This window comes from Agelaius tricolor, unplaced genomic scaffold (genome assembly GCF_023055355.1).
Source record: "Agelaius tricolor isolate 1412-34295 unplaced genomic scaffold, bAgeTri1.0.p SCAF_38, whole genome shotgun sequence".
In the NCBI taxonomy this organism is placed as follows: Eukaryota; Metazoa; Chordata; class Aves; order Passeriformes; family Icteridae; genus Agelaius; species Agelaius tricolor.
Genome location: NW_027269298.1, coordinates 3,497,010 through 3,516,238, shown reverse-complemented (window position 1 = coordinate 3,516,238; position 19,229 = coordinate 3,497,010). Strand labels below are relative to the sequence as shown.

The window sequence follows — 19,229 nt, the reverse complement described above, 5'->3', positions numbered from 1 at the left end:
GCTCCCGGCCCCGCAGGAGCTGCTCCCTTCCCGGTCCAGGGATCTCTTAGGAGGGGATGGAGAAGCCAGGTCTGCAGTTTGACGCGTCAAAATGAGGCCAAGTATTAAAAAAATCACTTTTTAGTAATGGTTTCCATATGAAAACAAAGTGCTCCGTGCTGTGTGAGTCACTCAGTGTCTGTCCTCTGACACCTCAGAGATTCTGTCTATGGATTTCAGGAGATCAGCCACGAGCTGCAGGGATTCTGCTCCAGACAGCAGCTGCCTGGAGTGGGAGAGATGCAGGGTTACACGTGGGGACAGGCAGCCAGGCAGCTTTGGGAGAGCTTCCCCACATTCTGTGATTTATCAAGCAGCATTTTATCAGGACTGGAAACTCCCACTTCCCACTTATTTTTACACTTGGAGGAAAACACATAGCAGGTAATAACACAGAGCAGCTCCTCTGGCACAGAACACAAACCCCTGAATTTTAACCCTAAAAACCCATTGAGGAGGTTTATCTGTGAGCCCAGGAGGGTGTCGGGAGGGCTGTCCCAGCGCAGCTGACCTGATGGATGCTCGGGAACTGGCTGTGACCTGCAGCAGCTGCTGCAGCGCCGCCTCCGCGTTCTGCTTGGCCGCGGCCAATCCCGCCTGCCCCGCCCGCAGCTCCTCCTTCTCCAGCCTGGAATTCCTCAGCTCCGCCTGGTGCGAGGGGCAGAATCCATGAGAAACAACCCCGGAACCGCAGCAGATACTCTAGAGCTAATGGTGCATTCCCACAGCAGCTGATGGGCTGGAATGTAATCATTGACTGACACAAGGGAATACAATATACACTGCAATAAGCAATGCAATAAACAGTGCAATAAACAGGACTGGAGCCCAGAACCAGCTGCCTGCAGGGAGTGTCTGCCCAGAATCATTAGGGTTGGAAAGACCTCTGGATGTATCCAGCCCAACCCCTGCCAAGGCAGTGTCACCCGGAGCAGGTGACAGGAACAATTCCAGGTGGGTTTGGATGTCTCCAGCGAGGGACATTCCCTGAATTCCCTGGGCAGTTTGCTCCAGGGCTCTGCCACCCTCCATGGAAGGAAATTCTTCCTCATTTCAGTTTCTGGCCATTGCTCCTCACCACTGAAGTGTCTGGCACCATCCAGGCCCTCCCAGCCTCTGCCAGGACACAACTCCCACACCCAGCATTTTCCTCAGAGCCTGCAAAACCCTTGGAATATCCTTTGCACTGGCTCAACTCTGAGATGTGTCCCTGCAACCCCAGCAGTGCTGCTGTGTACCTGCAGCTGTGCATTCTCCTGCCTCAGTTTGGCAGCACTGTTCTCAGCCTTGGCAGCCCTTTTCTGCAACAGAATAGAGATTATTGAAATAGTAATAATAAATTGGTTCCTTAAATAATAATAATAATAATAATAATAATAATAATAATAATAATAATAATAATAATTTATATTATATAACGATATATAATATATAATAATTAAATAACAATAGTGCTAATAATAATCAAACTTGATTATTGAAAATAACAATAGATTTATTATATAATAGTATTATATATTATTGTATATAATAAAATAGAATATTATTATATATATAAAATTATTATACAGTAATGCTACAATGAAGGTCACATTTATTCTTGAAATTAATATTAATAATAAAAATTAAATTATAATAGAAATAGTAATAATAATAACCCAGGCAGCTTGAGCCACATGGGAATGAGTGATTCTAGCACAGAATTTGGAGGGACAGGGTTTGTGTTACACCACGCTGTGTTCTGAATGTTTTAGGAGGTAGGAACAGCTCCCTCCTTCCCTCCTCACTGCTTCTTTCTGGGATCTGCAGAACCTCCCTACCCTCACAGGGGAGAATTTCTTCCTGACATCTGAGCCCAATCTAAAGCCAACACTTACAGTCATCAGCTGCAGATTCTGCTCCACGTGCTGCACCATTGCTTCCAAATCCCGTGCTTCCTTTTCTTCTTTGATTTTGTTTTCCTCAAGCTTCTTCTCAAGCTTCCTCATCCTTCAAAAAAAAAAAAAGAAAAAAAAGAGATGGCACACAGTAAGCACTTGTACCATTAAATGCTTTAGGAGGGAAATTCTGGGAAAGGATCAAGAATCTCATGGTTTTGTGGAAAATGAATTCTTCTCACGCACTTGTCTGCTTGAGTTTCAGACAGAATCTGAAGCTTATTGATCTTGTTTCTCAAAATAGCATTCTCTTCTTTTAGCTAAAAAGAAAATAAAAAATTCTTATTAGGACTGAAGTGCATTTTCACAACAATACCAACAATCCAAGATCAATAGCAGAATATTCGGCTTTAATGCTGGAAATCCTTTTGCTTTCTAATACATTCCAGCTGAATTTTACCTTCAGTTTACCCATCTGGAAACCACTGTGGGGCACAGGAACGTGGCACCAGTGTAAACGTGACTAATTAATGCCGCCGACTCTAAACGACCATGACCCCAAGGGCAGGAGCACGAGGAAGTCACCCGGGTCATGTGCAGGGCAGCGGGACAGGGAAAGAACCGGACCTGGCCCTGCTGAAACGCGCATTTCCAGAGCTCATTCTCTTCCCCAGCGGCTCTCGGTGGGGGCAGGCGGTGCCCAGGCCGGGCTCTGGAGCACGCCAGGCTCGGAGCTGCTCTCACGGAGCGGCACCGGGGGCGGGCAGCGCTCACCTGTTCGTAGCTCGGCTGCCCAGGGGGAACCCGGCCCGGCCCCGGCGCGGCTCCGGCGCTGCCCAGGTGTTCCTGCTCCACGGCCAGCGGCCGGTAGCTCTCGCTCCATTCCTCCTCCTCGTCCTCCTGCTCGTCCCCCGACTCTGAGGGCACTGCGGGCAGCGGGGGCACGGCGGGCGCGGCCCAAGCCGCCTGCGGAGGGGACAGCGGGCTGAGGTGGGCGGCGTAACGGGGCGGATCCCGGCCGCGCTGCTGCGCACGGCCTTACCTGTGTGTCAGCGCCCGCGCCGCCCCCGCCGCGGGCCTTGGAGCGGACGAACTCGTGGAAGGAGAAGGGGTTGGGCTCGGCCGGACCCCCCGGCAGCGGCTCCGCCACCGGCAGCGCCGGCGCCGCCATGGCCGCCTGAGGGCGGGGCGGGGCCTCCCCTTCGGAGCGGACCAATGAGCGCGCGCTCTCCGCCGCCGCGCCCACCCGCGGCCCCGCCCCCGCCCCCTGACCCCACGCTCCCGGTGGCGGCAAGATGGCGGCGGCCATGGCGTGGCTGCGGCGCGGCGCCTGCGGCCCGGCCCGACGGTGAGCGCTGCCTGGCACCGCGCGGGGAGGGCACGGCGGCGGGGACAGCGCGGGGACAGCGGGGGGACGGGCGGGATCCGCTCTGGGGGGGGAATCAGCGCTCGGTACCGGCCTCGGCGGAGCGGCGCGTCCTCAGCCCTGACGGTGTGCCCGGTGTCCCGCAGGTGCGGGCTGGCGGCCGGCCGGAGCTACAGCGGCGGCGGCGCCTACCCCAGCGTGTCGCTGACGTGCCCGCTGCCCGGCGTGCCCAAGGCCGTGTTCGCGGCGGCCGAGAGCCGGGAGCGCTTCGAGACGCGGGTGACGGTGCTGGAGAACGGGCTCCGAGTCGCCTCCCAGAACAAGTTCGGGCAGTTCTGCACCGTGGGCGGTGAGTACCGGCGGGACCGGGGGCGGTGAGTACCGGCGGGACCGGGGGCAGCCGGGGTCACCCCAGCTCCCCCCGACCCGGCGGTGGGTGTGAGGTGCGCGGGTGTCAAAGTCACGCTGGTTTGTTCTTTTCTTTGCTGCAGTTCTGGTGAATTCCGGATCGAGACACGAAGCGAAATATCTCAGTGGTATCTCGCACTTCTTGGAGAAACTGGCGTTCTCTGTGAGTACTGCCCTGGGTCCCCAAATCTGCACAGAGCAGCTAAGGAGGACTGAGCCACAGGGCTCTCTGCACCTCAGCTGTTAAACAGTGGTGCCAGCATCTACAGAGTCACAGAATCTTAATTGCTTATTAATTAGCATGATTGTAATTACATTTTAAAAGTCTTTATGGTTTCACCTCCAAGGCTCGCATGTAGTGATTGGGCTGAAAGAATGTCAGAGATGCTCTGGTTACACTGAAGGGTTATAAACAGTTATTGCTTTACTAATTAATAACACTGGTATCTTTTTCCTTAGTCCACAGCTCAGTTTGGCAGCAAAGATGAAATTCTCCTCACCTTGGAGAAGCATGGAGGCATTTGTGACTGCCAGGCATCGAGGTGGGCTGCTTCTTCTGCTCCTTCTGCTCTTACCTGGGTGGTGCAGCACTGACAGCACTTTGAGTCTCTTTTCTGGTGTGGGGCAGGAAAAGCCACTTTTTGTTCCCAGGCAGCAGAAATCTGTTTGGGCTGCTGGGAAACTACAAAAGTGAGCCTGAAAAGATTATAAAACTCAGATCTATTTCATTTGAGAAGCATTTAATGATTAGAACAGTTTCACCTGTGATTTCCTGATGCTGAGATGACACTGAGTGACCCCAGAAGTGATGTCTCAGTGCAGAACCTGGTTGTGTGTTGCAGGGACACCATCATGTACGCAGTGTCTGCTGATGCCAGAGGCCTGGACACTGTGGTCAACTTGCTGGCTGATGTAACCCTGCAGCCCAGGTTATCAGGTCTGACAGCACAATCCTCTATCTCAAAAAAACCATTTCCATCTCATGGCTTGCTCCTGAGAGCTCAGAATTCTCTCAGAGGTGACCTTGCAGCAGCTGGGGGTTTTCTGTAGGGGTTGCCATCCCTTGTTTTGTCTCATTGCAGATGAAGAAATTGAGATGACCCGAATGGCCATAAGGTTTGAGCTGGAGGATCTGAACATGAGACCTGACCCAGAGCCTCTCCTGACAGAAATGATCCATGCGGTAACACACTGGCATTTCCACCCTGCTGCATTCCTCCTGTGTTTTGGCAGCTTCAGGGTTTATTTTAAGACTGTTCTAAAACCAGATTTTCTGTTATTCAGTTTCTGTGATGAGAGAATTTGGCTGTCCCTTCCCTTTGAAATCCAGCATTCTCCACACGTGGAAGATTCTAACCCAAACTGAAAAATAATTCTATTTGTAACTTCCCTTTGTTGATGTGACAAAACGTTACTGAGTTGAAATATTCTCAGCTTTTCCTCTCTCAGATGTGGGCTTAATTCCAAAGCAAAATGAGGTTTAGAGAAAAATTTTTGTGACTTCAATGTGTCTGTTCCCCTTTAGGCAGCCTTCAGAGACAACACAGTGGGACTGAACAGGTTCTGCCCCGTGGAGAACACGGACAAAATCGACCGGGCCGTGCTGCACTCCTACCTGAGCAGTTACTACACCCCAGACAGGATGGTGCTGGCTGGGGTGGGCATTGAGCACGAGCACCTGGTGGAGTGTGCCAGGAAATACCTGCTGGGGGTGGAGCCCGTGTGGGGCTCGGGGCAGGGCAGGGCTGTGGACAGATCCGTGGCTCAGTACACCGGAGGCATCATCAAGGTACGTGGTGGAGGTGGCAGCTTGCTGGGATTTGCTGATTTCTCTACAGGATTTTGCTTTTCTTGAGTTGCATTTCATGAGTATGAGCCTCAAACTGGCCGTGACTGCTGTTAATTGGGTGGTATGGTGATTGTATCAAATGTATCAAAGTGGGTACAAGAGCTGTGAAAACTGGTGTTAATGATCTGTCTGCCCTTGCCACAGGTTGAAAAAGACATGTCAGATGTGAGTCTGGGCCCTACTCCCATCCCAGAGCTCACCCACATCATGATTGGGTTAGAAAGCTGCTCGTTTTTAGTAAGTATTAACCTGAAATCCTTCATTTTACATGCTCTGTACTTTGAGTACATACTCCTGTTCCTTGGAGAATCCCAGGAACATGCACTCATCCCACAAACATTGACATTTTTGCTGCTGCACATAAAAACAAGCAGCATTTCCCACGACACTTTGCTGAAGGTTTTGCCCTTCCCACTGCTCTTGTGCTGTGTTTTTTCCCTCCCCTTTACTCACCCCAGACCCTCGAGAGCTCTGCCATGACCTGAGTTTGTTGTTCCCATGCAGGAGGACGATTTCATTCCTTTTGCTGTGCTGAACATGATGATGGGAGGTGGTGGCTCTTTTTCAGCTGGAGGGCCTGGCAAGGGCATGTTCACCCGGCTCTACCTCAATGTGCTCAACAGGTGGGTTTGTCTTGCTGTTTATGGGGTGCCAGAAACAATCCTGTAGCAGGTTTACATGGAAAAAAGCAAATCCCACCAGGATTTTTTATATCAGTTCATTCTGCTTGGAACATGGGACTGGTGTGTCAGTTGGCATTTTGAGAGGGTGAAAGTAAAGGGCAGAAGTGACCAGGAATTGTGTTTTCTTCTTTTAGCCCTGTCCATGCTTTAATCAGGGAATATTAACAGGATTGGCTCTGTATTTTCCTGGATTCAAGGACTGAAATGGAGAGAAGGGAGTAGATGCCACATGCACAAATTGTCAGAGGCAGGGATTGACAATTCTCACTGCACTGCTGAGAACCCTGAGAATGCACTGGGAGGGTGCTCACTGTCCATGTTTAATTTTCACATTGTAAATTCTGGGTTTTACATTTTAAAAGGCTGTTTTATACTCACAGGCACCACTGGATGTACAATGCCACCTCTTACCACCACAGCTATGAGGACACAGGTCTGCTGTGCATCCATGCCAGTGCAGATCCAAAACAGGTACAGAGTCCTGTACTCAGGGACAGGAGTCCTTAACCACATCAGTACCAGGGTTCTGTGGACACAAGAAGCATTGTTCTGATCTTCTCTCCATCATCTGTTTTCCCCAGGTTCGGGAGATGGTGGAAATCATCACCAGGGAATTCATCCTCATGGCAGGAGCAGTGGGAGAGGTCAGCAGCACATTTGAGTTTGCAGATGGTCTTTGAGCTGAAATAATCCCTGGAAGTGTCCAAGGCCAGGCTGGGCAGGTCTTGGAGCACCCTGGGATAGTGGAAGGTGTCCCTGCCCATGGCAGGGGGTGGCACTGGATGGGCTTTAAGGTCCCTTCCAACCCAACCCATTCTGGGATTCTGTGAATGCATTGCATTGACTGTGCTAGAATGGATTTTTAGAGATAATTTTGTTATATATTTCTGTAAAAGAATACAGCAACATTAGCAATGCATCCACAAAGAGGGAGGTGTCTGCAGAACTCTCCCATGTTACCTTGTACTACAGAGCAGCAACAAGATTTTTTTTTTAATTTCCTGCTCATTTACAGGTAGAACTTGAGAGAGCAAAGACACAGCTCAAGTCCATGCTCATGATGAACCTGGAGTCTCGGCCAGTGATCTTTGAAGATGTGGGGAGGCAGGTTTTGGCAACAAACACAAGGAAGCTACCTCATGAGCTCTGTGACCTCATCAGTGAGTAGACAATGCTTTGCCCTACCTTGAGGGAACTCTAGGTCCAGTTAAAATATTCTTGTAGCACTGATGAGTTACCTCTGAAAATACTACAGGAATACATTTCAAACTGAGCTTAATTGCTTTCACAATTACAGCACAGGGCTTATTTAAGTCAGAAGGAAGGGAAAAGAGGAATCATGGTAGAGAAGATATGGAGTTGGTTTTCTGAGCACGGGCCCAAATCTGCTTTGTGCTGTTCACAATGGAGGTGTCACAGCTCTGCCTTTCTTCTGCCTGCAGGTCAGGTGAAACCCAGTGATATCAAGAGGGTGGTGACTAAGATGCTGCACAAGAAGCCAGCAGTGGCTGCCCTGGGTGACCTGACAGACCTGCCCACGTACGAGCACATCCAGGCCGCCCTCTCCAGCAAGGACGGGCGGCTCCCGCGGCTCTACCGCCTCTTCCGATAGAGCAGCACCTCCTGCCCGGCCTCAAATCCCTTCTTTTTTAATGGTTTTTTTCTCATTCTCATGTTGCTGTACCAGCCTCCCTCCCCCCAATGCTCCCAGGCATTCTGTGCAACCCTGGAGCTGAGCAAAGCTGCTTTGGAGCACTGGACTGTGAAGAGCTCGTGTAAGGAGCCAGCACTGCCCCTGGAGGAGGAGTTTGACCCTCTGAGTAGGTTACAAGGGAAGATGGGTGTTGACACCCTTCTCTTGGCTTTGGGGAGAACAGAGCAAGCCAAAATGTTCAGCACTACAGTGAAAGCACATCTCTGAGCAGTCAGTCACTGCCTCTTCATCGCCCCAGCAGTGGAAGTGGGGCTGTCACATGAGGCCCCACTGTGCCCTTCCTGAGGAACGTGTGGCACCTTAAACAGCTTGGCTTCCATGTCTGAATTCAGAGAATATTAATAACTGTTACCAAGGTGAACTAAGACTTGGTCAAACTGAATTAGGAGAATAATAGTTACTGTCCTTGTGAAGTTAGCCAAAAAGTTTCCTGCAAATCCAGATTTTGTTACAAATCATGGATCCATTCACCATCTGACAAGGAATCACCCACCTGGGAATAACTTCATCAGCTTGCTATAGTTCCAAGGAAAACAGCCCCATGACAGAACCAATTTTCTGTGGAGTTCCTCTGCAGAGGTACTGAAGGTACTGTACATAAAGGACACTTACTTGAGAATGAGGTTGATCCTGTTCTATAGGTTTTTCACTTGGACATGAACTGTGCTAAAGAATAAAAGTTCTTTTCCTCCAGAGTTGCTTTACAAACAGTTATTAAAGGAGTTGCTGCTGCCACACCTTAAACTCGTGCCTCATTTCCTCAGTGTCACCCAGATGGACTTAAGGCCTTGCAAAAGGAAGACACAATCAGTCTCACAGCAGAGATGTGGCTCAGCTGGAAGTCAAGATAACAAAATCACAACATTTAGAAACACAATCTTGACTGACACCACGTCACAGAAAGCCAAGTGCCACATGTGTGACATGCTAAAGAAATGGAGACTCAACAGAGGAATAAAACACTGGATTTATATAAACCCCTAATACATGGGTTTAAAAATACAAAACAGCTGCACTGCAGCTCTTCACTGCTAGATGTGTTTGGTAAGGAGCAATGCAGCTGGGAGCAGAGCACTGTGAGGCTGCTGTTACCTGCTTTACCCCATCCTTTCCTCATGCAACTCAAACGTTGCATTGCTTCCTGCAGAGCCCACAGGGTGCAAGTCCTGTTCAGTTGTTGTGTTTGCTTGTGAGGAAATAAAGAGACCTCTGAACAACTGAGCAAGTAGTAAGAGTTCTGAAATTCATCTGCCAAGGGTTTCCTGAGCTGGCCAGTAGAGCATGCTCTGTTCAATGCAAACAATTAGAGAAATCTGTCCCACCCCTCCAGCTGAAGACGTGGCCCAGGTCACCCAAACACACACCACACAAAGAACTCTGGTTCTCACTTAAGGTATTGCATTAATTTATTTTTATTCCTTTAAAAAGAAAGGAAATCCAAATACCTGATGGCTACAGACAGGTCAGTGCCATAAATGTACCGCAGAACAGGAGCCTGTCTTGGACAGGTTGCATAGTCAGCAGCACTTCCTCCAAGGTGTATGCATGATGTTTTAGGTCCTAAGGTGATTAATGATCCCATCTGTGCCCATGAGTTCTTAATTATTAGCTGTACTTAACATTTTACCAGTGCCATACTGGTCCTTGTAGTATATATAGCCTTAAGACAACACTACCTCAGAAATAGCAAGTTATTCACAGTTTACTGATCTGGAAAAATAAAACCAAAAGGAATTGACCGTGATTGGAGGTAATGGAGCTGTGTGGAGCTGAGTGGCTGCAGTTGCTCTGCAAACCTCCCTGGTGCACTCACTTGCATCACTTTGGTGAAGCATCACACAGTGCCTGTTCTCAGATAAATTCCAGCTCCTGCTGCTGAAGGCAGGTAGTGCTTAATCAGCCCTGGGGAGGACAAGTGAGTTCAGGAAGGGATGGCTTCAAGCAGTCTCAGCAGACAAATATATGGCCTGAGAGTTTGATATTTACCCCCTTAGTAACAGAAGGCCTAAAGAACAATTATTGAAAGGCAATGTTTCTACACTTCAATGTACAGGAGTACATTCACAAACAATTTGCTGTAGAGGACCCAAAAAGCCCAACACAGGAGCACCATCCATACACACAACTGCCATGAACTGGTCCCTGTTACTCCCTGTACAGAATAGCAACACTTGGCTACAGAGAAGGAGCAAACCCAACCCCACACTGGATGGAAGTTAACCTGACCAAACCAAAGAGACAAACAAAGAATTCACCTTTCTGCAGGCTTTTCTTAGGTCCCCTCTGGGTGATGCCAGTTCCAGCAGCTGTGCCCCTACATGGACGGGAACCAAGGGTCTGCACCCAGTGGCTTCCTAGGATAGTCTGGTTAAAAATAAATCAATTATACCAGTTGGGATGGATGTCTTAAAGAACTGACTCCTTTTCTTAGGCAGAAGCACTTGAGCTACATGGATTAGCTCATGCAAATGAATCCAGGATGAGGTTTAAGACATTCTTCACAAGCCACAACAACTGCCAGAGGTGCTTATGCTGACAATTCCCTGCAGAGTTTGCCACGGTCTGAAATCCTCTTTCAGGGCACCTCTACCACAAGCACTGCAGAGCTTTCAGCTCAAGAAATGCTACATATGCTGCTGGATCTTTGGTCCTTTTGTTCCCGGCGCCTCAGAAGCTCCCTCGTGGCCCGCCTCCTTATTCCGATTAAATACAGATCTCTGTCAAACAGCCCTGCAGCCAGGGGGATGCTGCAACAGGAACACAAGCCAGCAGGTCAGGGCATAAACAGGTTCTTGTTTGCCCAGAATTTCCCTACTACTTCATACAACAAAGGCCACAAATCTGATTTTTACTTTCTTAAGGCATTCAGTGACTGCTGTGGGTGAAACAAGTGTTGTTCTTCCACAGCAACAAGTTAAGGTTTTTCACAATACTTTAAGTGCTGGTTGTAAAAGGGAAATGTACTTTAAATTTTAGTATGAACTCACCTCCTTTTACATATAAAGGACTTTCTTAATGACTCTGAATTAAAACCCACTCATTTAAAAAGCTACACCAGGTTATTGCTAACTTTGTGTACTCACTGGTGTGGTTCATCTCAACTATTCTTACCTTGGTCTTTTAGAGAGGAAACCTGAGCAGCCCCATCACACACTATTTAATGGGTATTTAATACCCAGAAACAAAAATTCCCATTGCAATTGCACTGCTGATCAAATACTTTGAGAAATCACTTTTTTAGATATCCAGGTCCTGAAATCCCTGACCATGTTACTCACAAAAAAGAGAATAATTCCAAACCAAATTTCCTAAGGAGTTCTACTAATACAACAGGACATTAGGAACGTGGAGGATCTCAAAATACTCCACTGACATCCAGCTGTGCTGAACTGCCGCCACCACTGGGGAGGGAAAACAGAACTGATCCTAAACAGGGGAAAAGGAAGAGAAGAGGAAAGCTGCTCATGCTGATAGGGAAAACAAAGAGCTGCATCTCAGATAAAGCACAGATTGACATTCAATTCCAGTGGGCTCTGTTTATCCCCCTCAGAAGGGTTAAGAGACCTGGCAGCAGGGATTTCAGCTGTCAGGGCAAGGTTTAAGCTCTTAGTGCTCTGGCCACCAGCATACACTGGGTAAAACCCAACCAGGCTGCAGGGATAGACACAGGAGGATATCCTCGGGTCATGGAGCAATCAATCATGTGCAGCTGCAGGAGGTACTCACTTGTCTCTGCCAGGCCTCACTTTGACACGAAACAAGGCAAACACAGGTCGGTGGTCTGAGGTTTTGATGACAGGACAAGAGGAGTATTTGACAGCCTGGATGTCGTCCTTGTAGCGGCTGCGGAACACGACCCGGTCCTGGAGGCAGGGGGAGAGGGGACAGGGAGGGTGACTCCCTCTGCACATCACCCACCCTGGAGAGCAGCACTGCTTCACAAGAGACAAATCCATTCATTCATCACCCTCCACTTGGTGGAATTAACGTGGCCTTGGCTGGGGATCCATTCATTGTCTGATCCCAACAGTTCTGTGCCAGCTCTGAGCCCACTCAGGATGTAAGGCAGGGAAAATAAAGTTAACAGCCTGTGCCAAGCTCTCCCTGTGCTCACAGATTCTACAGTCCTTTCTTCCACAAGTCCCAGATATCCTTAAGCAACAAATCTCAGCACAACTGAACCCCCTTTGACTTCTGAAATCATCCCTTACTGTGTAGGAGGGAGTCCTTTGCTTGGAGGTGGTGTCATAGCTGTCCTTTCCTATGTCAAACTTGTAGGAAGGACGGAAATGGATATCAGCCTCTTGGAATCCTTTGAAAATAGACCCTGTAAGGGAAGGGGAGAATGGCATGAACAAACTCCTCCCTCCTTAGAACCGTGTCTACTAATGCTGGCTAGAAACAACAGCCATGTACAGCCCAGAAAAACCTGGGCTTGGGCTCCAGAAAGGGAGCAAGCTCCAATCCTGACATGGAGAGGATAAAAAATAACCAGTGGCTGTTTAGTCAGTGGTCAGTTAAACAAAGAGGAACTGGTCCATGCACTTCCCCTTCCACTGAAAGCTTGTGCTGCTTTGCAAATGCTGTTCAAATCTAAATTCCCTGGACACTGGGACAGAAAGATGCCCAGGTTATGGAGGAGTCAGATCAAACAGCAGCAAATGGCTTGGGAGGTTACATTAAACAGAACAAACTACTACAGCAACAGGTCCCCTGACACACTGCCACTGTATTTGACAGCTGCTGACTCCCTTCTTCAGGGAACTTCACCAAAAAAAGCCTCCAGGAAATGGGGACTGGGCTGACATTACTCCTGTGTGCAGGTATCTTTGTTTCTGGAGAGGAGGGAGAGGAACAGCTGCCCCTTACCCCGACTCATCTCGCTGGTCAGCTGGTCATACACCAAGAGCTTGGACACGTCTGTGTCCGGGTTCTGGCTCAGGATGGAATCCACCGTCTCCCGGTCCTTGTTCAGCCGGAAGTTGAAGTCCCCAAACCAGAAAACTTCATCGAACCGAGTTGTGACATCACCTGCAAATTCACAGCACAAGAGTTTAAGAGATGCTGCTGAATGTGTTAGTGGAAGAAATTCTTTCTTTTCACTACCTGGAGATGTGATATTGAGTATGTTTTCTACCTGTGATCCCCAATGAATATGGGAATTAACAACCCAGGAGAAAACAGAACAGAAACGTTAAAAACCATAGAAAAAGCTGAAAGGAGACCAAACTATCTACAGGACCTAACACCAGAGGGAACACAAGAAGCTGATGCTACATTGCAGATAAAGAGTATATTAGATTTCCTTGGACAAGGACCTAATTATCTATCTAGGTATCAAGTTGTCAGCACAGTATTAGGAAACGATAATGGACTTTGGCAAACAATGCTCTGACCTGTGTACATGCAAAGTGACATAAGGTTTATTCTCTTAAATTTGAAATAAAGTAATTCCTAATTGTTCTAGAAAACACCTGGAAAGTGAAACACATCTGTAATATTAATAATAATTAAACCAAAATTATCATATTTCTAAAAAAATACATAATGTAAAAGTTCCCCTTTGAATTTTCTCTCTCCCATTTCAATTTTTTTCTCAAATTCCCAATTTCAAGGAAAAAAACAATCATGGGAGTAATAACCATCCTCAGACAAAAAGAGCTGTAGTTTCTTTACACACAGTCTCAAATGATCACTCTTCTTGTCTCTTTCCCCGTGCAGACTGAGAGACAATGCCCAGACCCTGCTGAGCTGGGCTCCCCCACGCTCATGGTTTCACACTTACTGGAACTGGATCGATATGGATTTGTGTCTGGAACATTCTTGGGAAGTGTAAGGGCTTGAATGGTTTTATTGTAGTCCAGTTTCCTCTCATTCACTTTACTGTCCCCAGCTGCAAGACAGAAACCCCATTACTGCCAACAGTGAATCATTTTCATGCAATGATGATTTTTGGTTAAACCAGGAGCTTCCAAACGGTATCAGACATTTTCCACACATAAAATGTGACACTCTGGGAGTGTCTGCACTAAATAACGATGACAGAAAGTGTGGGAAAAGGGGACACAATGGTGCAGAGTTCATTTCTGTTTCCATAAACACAGTTCTTTCATAAGTTTGTTACCAAACAAACCTCCTCCCTTATCCTTCTCAGCTCAGCAATCCTGAGCTTTGGCTCCAGCCTGAGCTGCTTTTTCACCTCTTTACAGCTCCTTCCCCTCCTCCCTCAACCAGGACACTTGTAGCAAGATTGCAAATATCTCACATGTGAAGTGGGAGGTGATGAAGAGAAAGGAGGTCCCAAAAAACGTGAAGCTGATTCCCAGAGCCCCCTTGGTTTTAATCTGAGACACGATCCGAGTTGTCACCGTGGCATACTCCACTTCTGGAAGGAGGGAAAAAAAGATGCTGTTACTGAAACGCTTCTGACAGCGAGCAGGGAGGTTAGGAGAGGGAGAAAGGGCAGGGCACAGGCTGGCAGCGTGCCCTCAGCTCCCCACACACCCGAGCAGAACCAGATGAGGTCCCTGCGGATGAAGACGGACATGTAGAGCACGCCGTGCGCAGCCGAGTGCAGCAGGACGTAGTGCGGGCCCAGCGTCTCCTGCAGGCGGATCTCCCACTCCCTCCTGCAGGACAGAACGACAGCTGCACCACACGGCCAGCACAGGACACAGCAACAGCCTGGAGAGCAGATCAGCCTCGTGCACACACAGCCACTCACACACAGCATCAAGGCATAAGCTAAACCTCCCTGTGCTCAACTGAGGTGCCACAGGAATCAGCAGGGTTTTGCCATCGGGGTGAAATTCTGTATGCACAGAGAAGCTGCTCCATCCCAGGGAGTGTCCAAGGCCAGGGCTAGTGCAAGGTGTCCCTGCCCATGGCAGAGGATGGCACTGGATGGGCTTTAATGTCCTTTCCATCCCAAACCATTCTGGGATTTTATGATTTACAGATCTCTGTGACTTTTTCCTCTAAATCCCATTTCCTTTGGTGTTCATGCAATTGAATTCAGTCTTGTTAAAGGGGTTGATTATTGAAAATATTAGGAATACAATGGAGACTATTTCTAGTCTAATTCAAAGCAAAATGATTAGTTAACAATAAAAGAAGATGGTTCATTACATTGTTTTTGCTACCTGTCTGGACAGCCTTCTTGAACCCCAATGACATACATGTCCTGGGCAAAGTCTGGATCTGTTGGCAATAAGAAGTCATCCAGATTCACTGGAAGTTCCTATTACACAAGAAATTTAAAACAAAAGGGAAGAAAAGAAAAGCAGTATTAGTTATGCAAATATTTACTAGAAAAATACCTTGTCATTTGACAAAGATGACTGACAAGGAACAGAAAAACATCACCCCAGTCCTCTCAGTAGAGCTGGGGTAACTTTACTGCTTCCAAAGGACCTGTGCAGACCTCTGTGCACTCACCTTCTGCCCCTGCATGTTCCAGGTGGCCACAAAGATTCCCATATTCCGATTAGGGAAATATCTGCTGAGTTCTTCTGCTCCCATTAAGGCACCACTTGCCAGAAGGCTGCCTTCCAAATAGCTCCTGTGGACAGAAGACCCAAAAAAGAGCACCTAAGGAAAGGGCAGGGCAGCTGGCATATTGATGTATAATGTTTGAATCTTGAAGGAATTGAATATTTATAAATTGTTCTGCTTGCCTGAAGTTCCTTCCAAAGCCAGGACACAAGGGTGAACTGTGGTGAGAAGACTGAAGCCATCCAAAGTCTTCAGCCCCACTAAACTCATGCAGACACAGAACAAAGAAATTGGTTTGATAACCTCAGGGTGCCCAGAGGAGCTGTGGCTGCCCCTGGCAGTGCCCAAGGCCAGGCTGGACAGGGCTTGGAGCAGCCTGGGACAGTGGAAGGTGTCCCTGTCATGGCAGGGGTGGCACTGGATGGGCTTTGAGGTCCCTTCCACCCAAACCATTTCTGTGACTCCATAACATTTGAGTACCTTGAAGCAGCTCAGTTTACTTCAAACAGAAAAACAGCTCCACCTTTCCCAGTGTTCTGGCATCAGGTTCTCCTAACCAAAAACTCAAACTCACATCCTTCCTTCAATTCAGCTCATCAAATCAGCCTCAAGAAAATAATTTATTGAGCCTGAGGTCCCAAAATATCCCCTTTGGGAAGGAGAGATGCATCCCACAGCACCTGCCTCTCTGAAGGACATGCTTACAGAGGTGAGGGATGCTGGCACAGGCACTGCATGTTGAATAAGCATTTTTAATCTTGCTTAAGCTCTGCAAATAATGATGAGAGAATAATGTCAGAGAGTTCTGGGCAACCCAGCTGGCTCCAGCTGCTTTAGGGAGGAATGGGAAAGAAAACCCCCATGGCAAACAAGTAACAATCTATCTTTGGGGCTTTTGTTACCAGCTAGTAACACTTTAATTTATCTCAGAATTCTTTCCCCTCTACTACTGACTCCCACGCTTTGGATCAATGATTAGGCTTTTCCCTCCTGCAGAGGAGCTCCTGTGGGATACTGGAGTAGCTCCCAGCACATAAATTTGTTCCTGACAGAAACCAAACAAGTGCAACCTCTGCTCAGCACCTCACAGGACTGTGATAATGCTGCATGACAATCTCAATTTAAAATATCTGGTGCTATTTTTTTTCCTGTAATTTATCATTTTAGTTCAAGTGCAATGTACTTTTAGATTTTTCTGAAAAAGTTTTCCTGACTGCTGGCATGCACAGCCACCACTTCTTATTTCTCAAACCAGATTATGTTAATATTACAAGCAAACTGACAGCAGACCAGACTCATATGTATTTATGAGAATAAATATATAAAAAACATATAATATTTATACATTTATATAATATAGAATTTTATTATATTTATATATTTGTGAGTATATTATATGATATTATATTATATTATATTATATTATATTATATTATATTATATTATATTATATTATATATTTATGATAATGAATATATTAATATTTATAGTTATATTTATATGTCTTTAAATATATTTATATATTTATATAAATATATGAAAATACTCATATGTATTAATGAAAATACTCAGCTAAAAGGAGCAAACGAAGAGTATTTGTGCTGATCTCTTAATTTTCCAACTCTCTTCACAGCAGGTAAAATAACACAGAATGGCTTTTGAGCTCAGAAGCTCCCTGCCCCTGCCCAGAGGGATTCTCCTCCCTGCTGGCACCCCAAAAGCAGGAGAAACCTGGGGGAGCCCTACCTGCTTCGAACATCCTTGGCTCGGATGGGGGTGAGCACGCTGAAGGTGGATTTCATGGAGTCTGTGGAGCAGCTGTCATAGAGAGTCCCATTGCCCTGCAGCCGGGAGTCGCTGAGGCTGCTGCTCACCCTCCCAAACTTGTGCTGGGAATGATGTCGGTAATCCAGACAATCCGAGTCGATCCTATTAGCTGTCCTCAGCGAGTGCGAGGCCACGTTGAGCTCCATGGGGGGCAGGGGCCGGGCCGGCATGATTTGGGCCAGCCGGGGTTTGCCCCCCGCGAACCCCTTGCCCCGCAGGAGCCCCCCAAAGGCACTGGAGATCTCGGAGGCTCGTTTGCCCAGGTCCGAGGCGCCTCCGCCCCTGCTCTTGCCCCCGGGGCTGGCTTCCAAGGCGTCTGGTGAACTGTGCAAGGATTCCTGCTGGCAGCGGGGATTGCAGGGGCTGGCCCGGCCCCTGCTGGGCGGGCTGGGCGACGCTTCCTGCAGGGAACCGTTGGAGGAGCTCGTCTCGTTGGGGTCAGTCAGACTTTCCTGGCTTGTCCTAAATCGTCTCCACTTCCTCCAGCTCTTTTCATCCAGGGATGCAGCACGTTCCAGCCGGGGCTTCCGAGGGGGCCTTGGAGTGATCGATTTAATTTTCATATTAGCTTTGAGCTCTTCTGGCAGAAGCTTTAAGGTCTCGCTTATAGGAGTGCCTATTTTCGGAGGTGCCCCATCACCCCCAGCCTCCTTTTTGGCTGCTTTTCCAGCTTTTTTTGCCTGCAGGTCCTGTACCGCTCCACCCTCCATGCTCCGAGTAAGACACACCCTTGAGTGCTGCGGAAACCCATTTGGAGTACTCATTGTCCCCCAGGTACCAGCTGTGGATGCTGCTCCAGATGAAAAATCCCTCAAAGCATAATTTCCTTCCCTTTATCACCCTGTGGGTTTCACAGGGCTCTACTCAGCCAGCAAGGCATGGGAATTGCAGACAGCTCAGCCTTTAGCTGGGAATGCAGGGCAGGTGAATGTGCAGGCAGAGGCATTGTCTGCAAAATTCCAAGACGTGGGGTACCTGGATTCCCCCAAGAGAAAGATGTAAGAATGAAAAGTTATCGAGCTGCAAACTGTACTCCCCGATCAGAAAGCATCTCCTTGCAGCACCTCCCTCTAGCACAACTCACACCTTAACGTGACCTTGTTAGAAAATCACTGTTCTTTCCCGTTTTTTTACCCCAAAAGCAGAGCAGAGACTTCCTGTACGGCTGTGTACACGCTTCTTTAGGGAAAGGCAGCGTGCCCTGTTAGCACGAGAGGGAATTTAAGCTGCATAGAAACCACAGCTCGTTGTCCTTGTTGTACACAGGCGTCACCAGCACGACCAGCCCGCAGCCCGAGGCCAGGAAATTTCCAGCGATCCCACAGGCACGGGGAAATCGCTGCCGCCTTTCCCTGCCTTGCACCGACCCCGCTCAACGAGAAAACGCCCCAGGGGTGGCTCTGGGGTACGGGACCGGGCTCCGAGTGCATTTCTCCACGAGGGAAGCACCTCGTCATTCTGCGGCTCCCGCGGACCAGCCTCCCCCGGCCCCGGGAGGGCACCACGCGGTGACCGCAGCCCCGAGCTGGGGTTCGGCACCGAGGGGCCGCCGCCCGCATCCCCCGGCCGGGCGGGAGGGCCCCGGCCCCGGCCCTCACAACGGCCTCGCCCCCCGCCCGCCGGGGCCGCCCCTTCCCCGCCGCTGCAGCCCGGGCCTTACCGGTTCCTCAGGCTCCCCGCCGGTACCCGTGGTCGCAGAGTCGCTGCCGGTGCCCGTTTCGGTCCCTGTGTCGGTGCCGGTCCCGCTGCGGCCGCCCCGGCCCGGCCGTGGCGACGGGGGCAGCGCTGGGCCCGCCCCGCCCGCAGCGCCCCCCGGCGGCCGGAGGAGCGCCCGGCAGCGCCCGCGGGGAGTCGCGGCTGTCGCGACACGGGATGAAGGCGGCGTTTAAAAAACAGCTTAAAAATAAACGTGTCGCACTCGAAGAAGTTTAAAAGTTGCCTATATTAAGGGTAAAGATTCATTTTTGAACGT

At 48.9% G+C, this 19,229-nt stretch overlaps 3 protein-coding genes across 6 annotated transcripts; 1 reads left to right on the top strand and 2 right to left on the bottom strand.

Annotated features, from left to right (window-relative positions):
* Window positions 1-104: 104 nt before the first annotated feature.
* On the bottom strand, window positions 105-3,130 carry ENTR1 (endosome associated trafficking regulator 1). Of its 4 annotated transcripts, none has more exons than XM_071454251.1 (7): window positions 2,959-3,130; window positions 2,691-2,882; window positions 2,163-2,236; window positions 1,917-2,028; window positions 1,278-1,340; window positions 551-778; window positions 105-265 (listed from the first exon to the last, which is right to left on the bottom strand). In XM_071454251.1, the coding sequence occupies exons 1-7, from the start codon at window positions 3,085-3,087 to the stop codon at window positions 224-226; spliced, it is 840 nt and encodes a 279-aa protein (XP_071310352.1). In that variant the 5' UTR covers window positions 3,088-3,130; the 3' UTR covers window positions 105-223. The 4 variants fall into 4 exon arrangements, with proteins under 4 accessions (XP_071310352.1, XP_071310353.1, XP_071310351.1 ...); XM_071454252.1 differs by having other exon boundaries at window positions 551-687; window positions 2,959-3,128; XM_071454250.1 differs by having other exon boundaries at window positions 105-778.
* Window positions 3,110-9,157, top strand: PMPCA (peptidase, mitochondrial processing subunit alpha). Its single transcript, XM_071454248.1, has 13 exons — window positions 3,110-3,264; window positions 3,429-3,631; window positions 3,774-3,853; window positions 4,150-4,232; window positions 4,533-4,627; window positions 4,773-4,873; window positions 5,216-5,479; window positions 5,684-5,776; window positions 6,044-6,162; window positions 6,603-6,693; window positions 6,804-6,866; window positions 7,238-7,382; window positions 7,665-9,157. The coding sequence occupies exons 1-13, from the start codon at window positions 3,212-3,214 to the stop codon at window positions 7,832-7,834; spliced, it is 1,560 nt and encodes a 519-aa protein (XP_071310349.1). The 5' UTR covers window positions 3,110-3,211; the 3' UTR covers window positions 7,835-9,157.
* Window positions 9,158-9,324: 167 nt separating this feature from the next.
* Window positions 9,325-19,054, bottom strand: INPP5E (inositol polyphosphate-5-phosphatase E). Its single transcript, XM_071454245.1, has 11 exons — window positions 18,918-19,054; window positions 17,177-18,232; window positions 15,374-15,497; window positions 15,079-15,176; window positions 14,441-14,565; window positions 14,202-14,321; window positions 13,722-13,829; window positions 12,806-12,967; window positions 12,148-12,263; window positions 11,663-11,799; window positions 9,325-10,683 (listed from the first exon to the last, which is right to left on the bottom strand). The coding sequence occupies exons 2-11, from the start codon at window positions 18,019-18,021 to the stop codon at window positions 10,551-10,553; spliced, it is 1,968 nt and encodes a 655-aa protein (XP_071310346.1). The 5' UTR covers window positions 18,022-18,232; window positions 18,918-19,054; the 3' UTR covers window positions 9,325-10,550.
* Window positions 19,055-19,229: the final 175 nt, after the last annotated feature.

Coding starts and splice junctions, on each gene's coding strand:
- PMPCA (XM_071454248.1), top strand. CDS start 3,212: ATGGCGGCGGCCATGGCGTGGCTGCGGCGCGGCGCCTGCGGCCCGGCC. Junction 5,480..5,683: donor ACACCGGAGGCATCATCAAG/GTACGTGGTGGA, acceptor CCCTTGCCACAG/GTTGAAAAAGACATGTCAGA. Junction 7,383..7,664: donor TGAGCTCTGTGACCTCATCA/GTGAGTAGACAA, acceptor TTCTGCCTGCAG/GTCAGGTGAAACCCAGTGAT.
- INPP5E (XM_071454245.1), bottom strand. CDS start 18,021: ATGAGTACTCCAAATGGGTTTCCGCAGCACTCAAGGGTGTGTCTTACT. Junction 13,830..14,201: donor CATCACCTCCCACTTCACAT/GTGAGATATTTG, acceptor TCTGTCTTGCAG/CTGGGGACAGTAAAGTGAAT. Junction 12,968..13,721: donor TCCATATCGATCCAGTTCCA/GTAAGTGTGAAA, acceptor GTGAATTTGCAG/GTGATGTCACAACTCGGTTC.
- ENTR1 (XM_071454249.1), bottom strand. CDS start 3,087: ATGGCGGCGCCGGCGCTGCCGGTGGCGGAGCCGCTGCCGGGGGGTCCG. Junction 2,883..2,958: donor GCGCGGGCGCTGACACACAG/GTAAGGCCGTGC, acceptor TCCCCTCCGCAG/GCGGCTTGGGCCGCGCCCGC. Junction 688..1,277: donor AGGAGAATGCACAGCTGCAG/GTACACAGCAGC, acceptor CCCTCGCACCAG/GCGGAGCTGAGGAATTCCAG.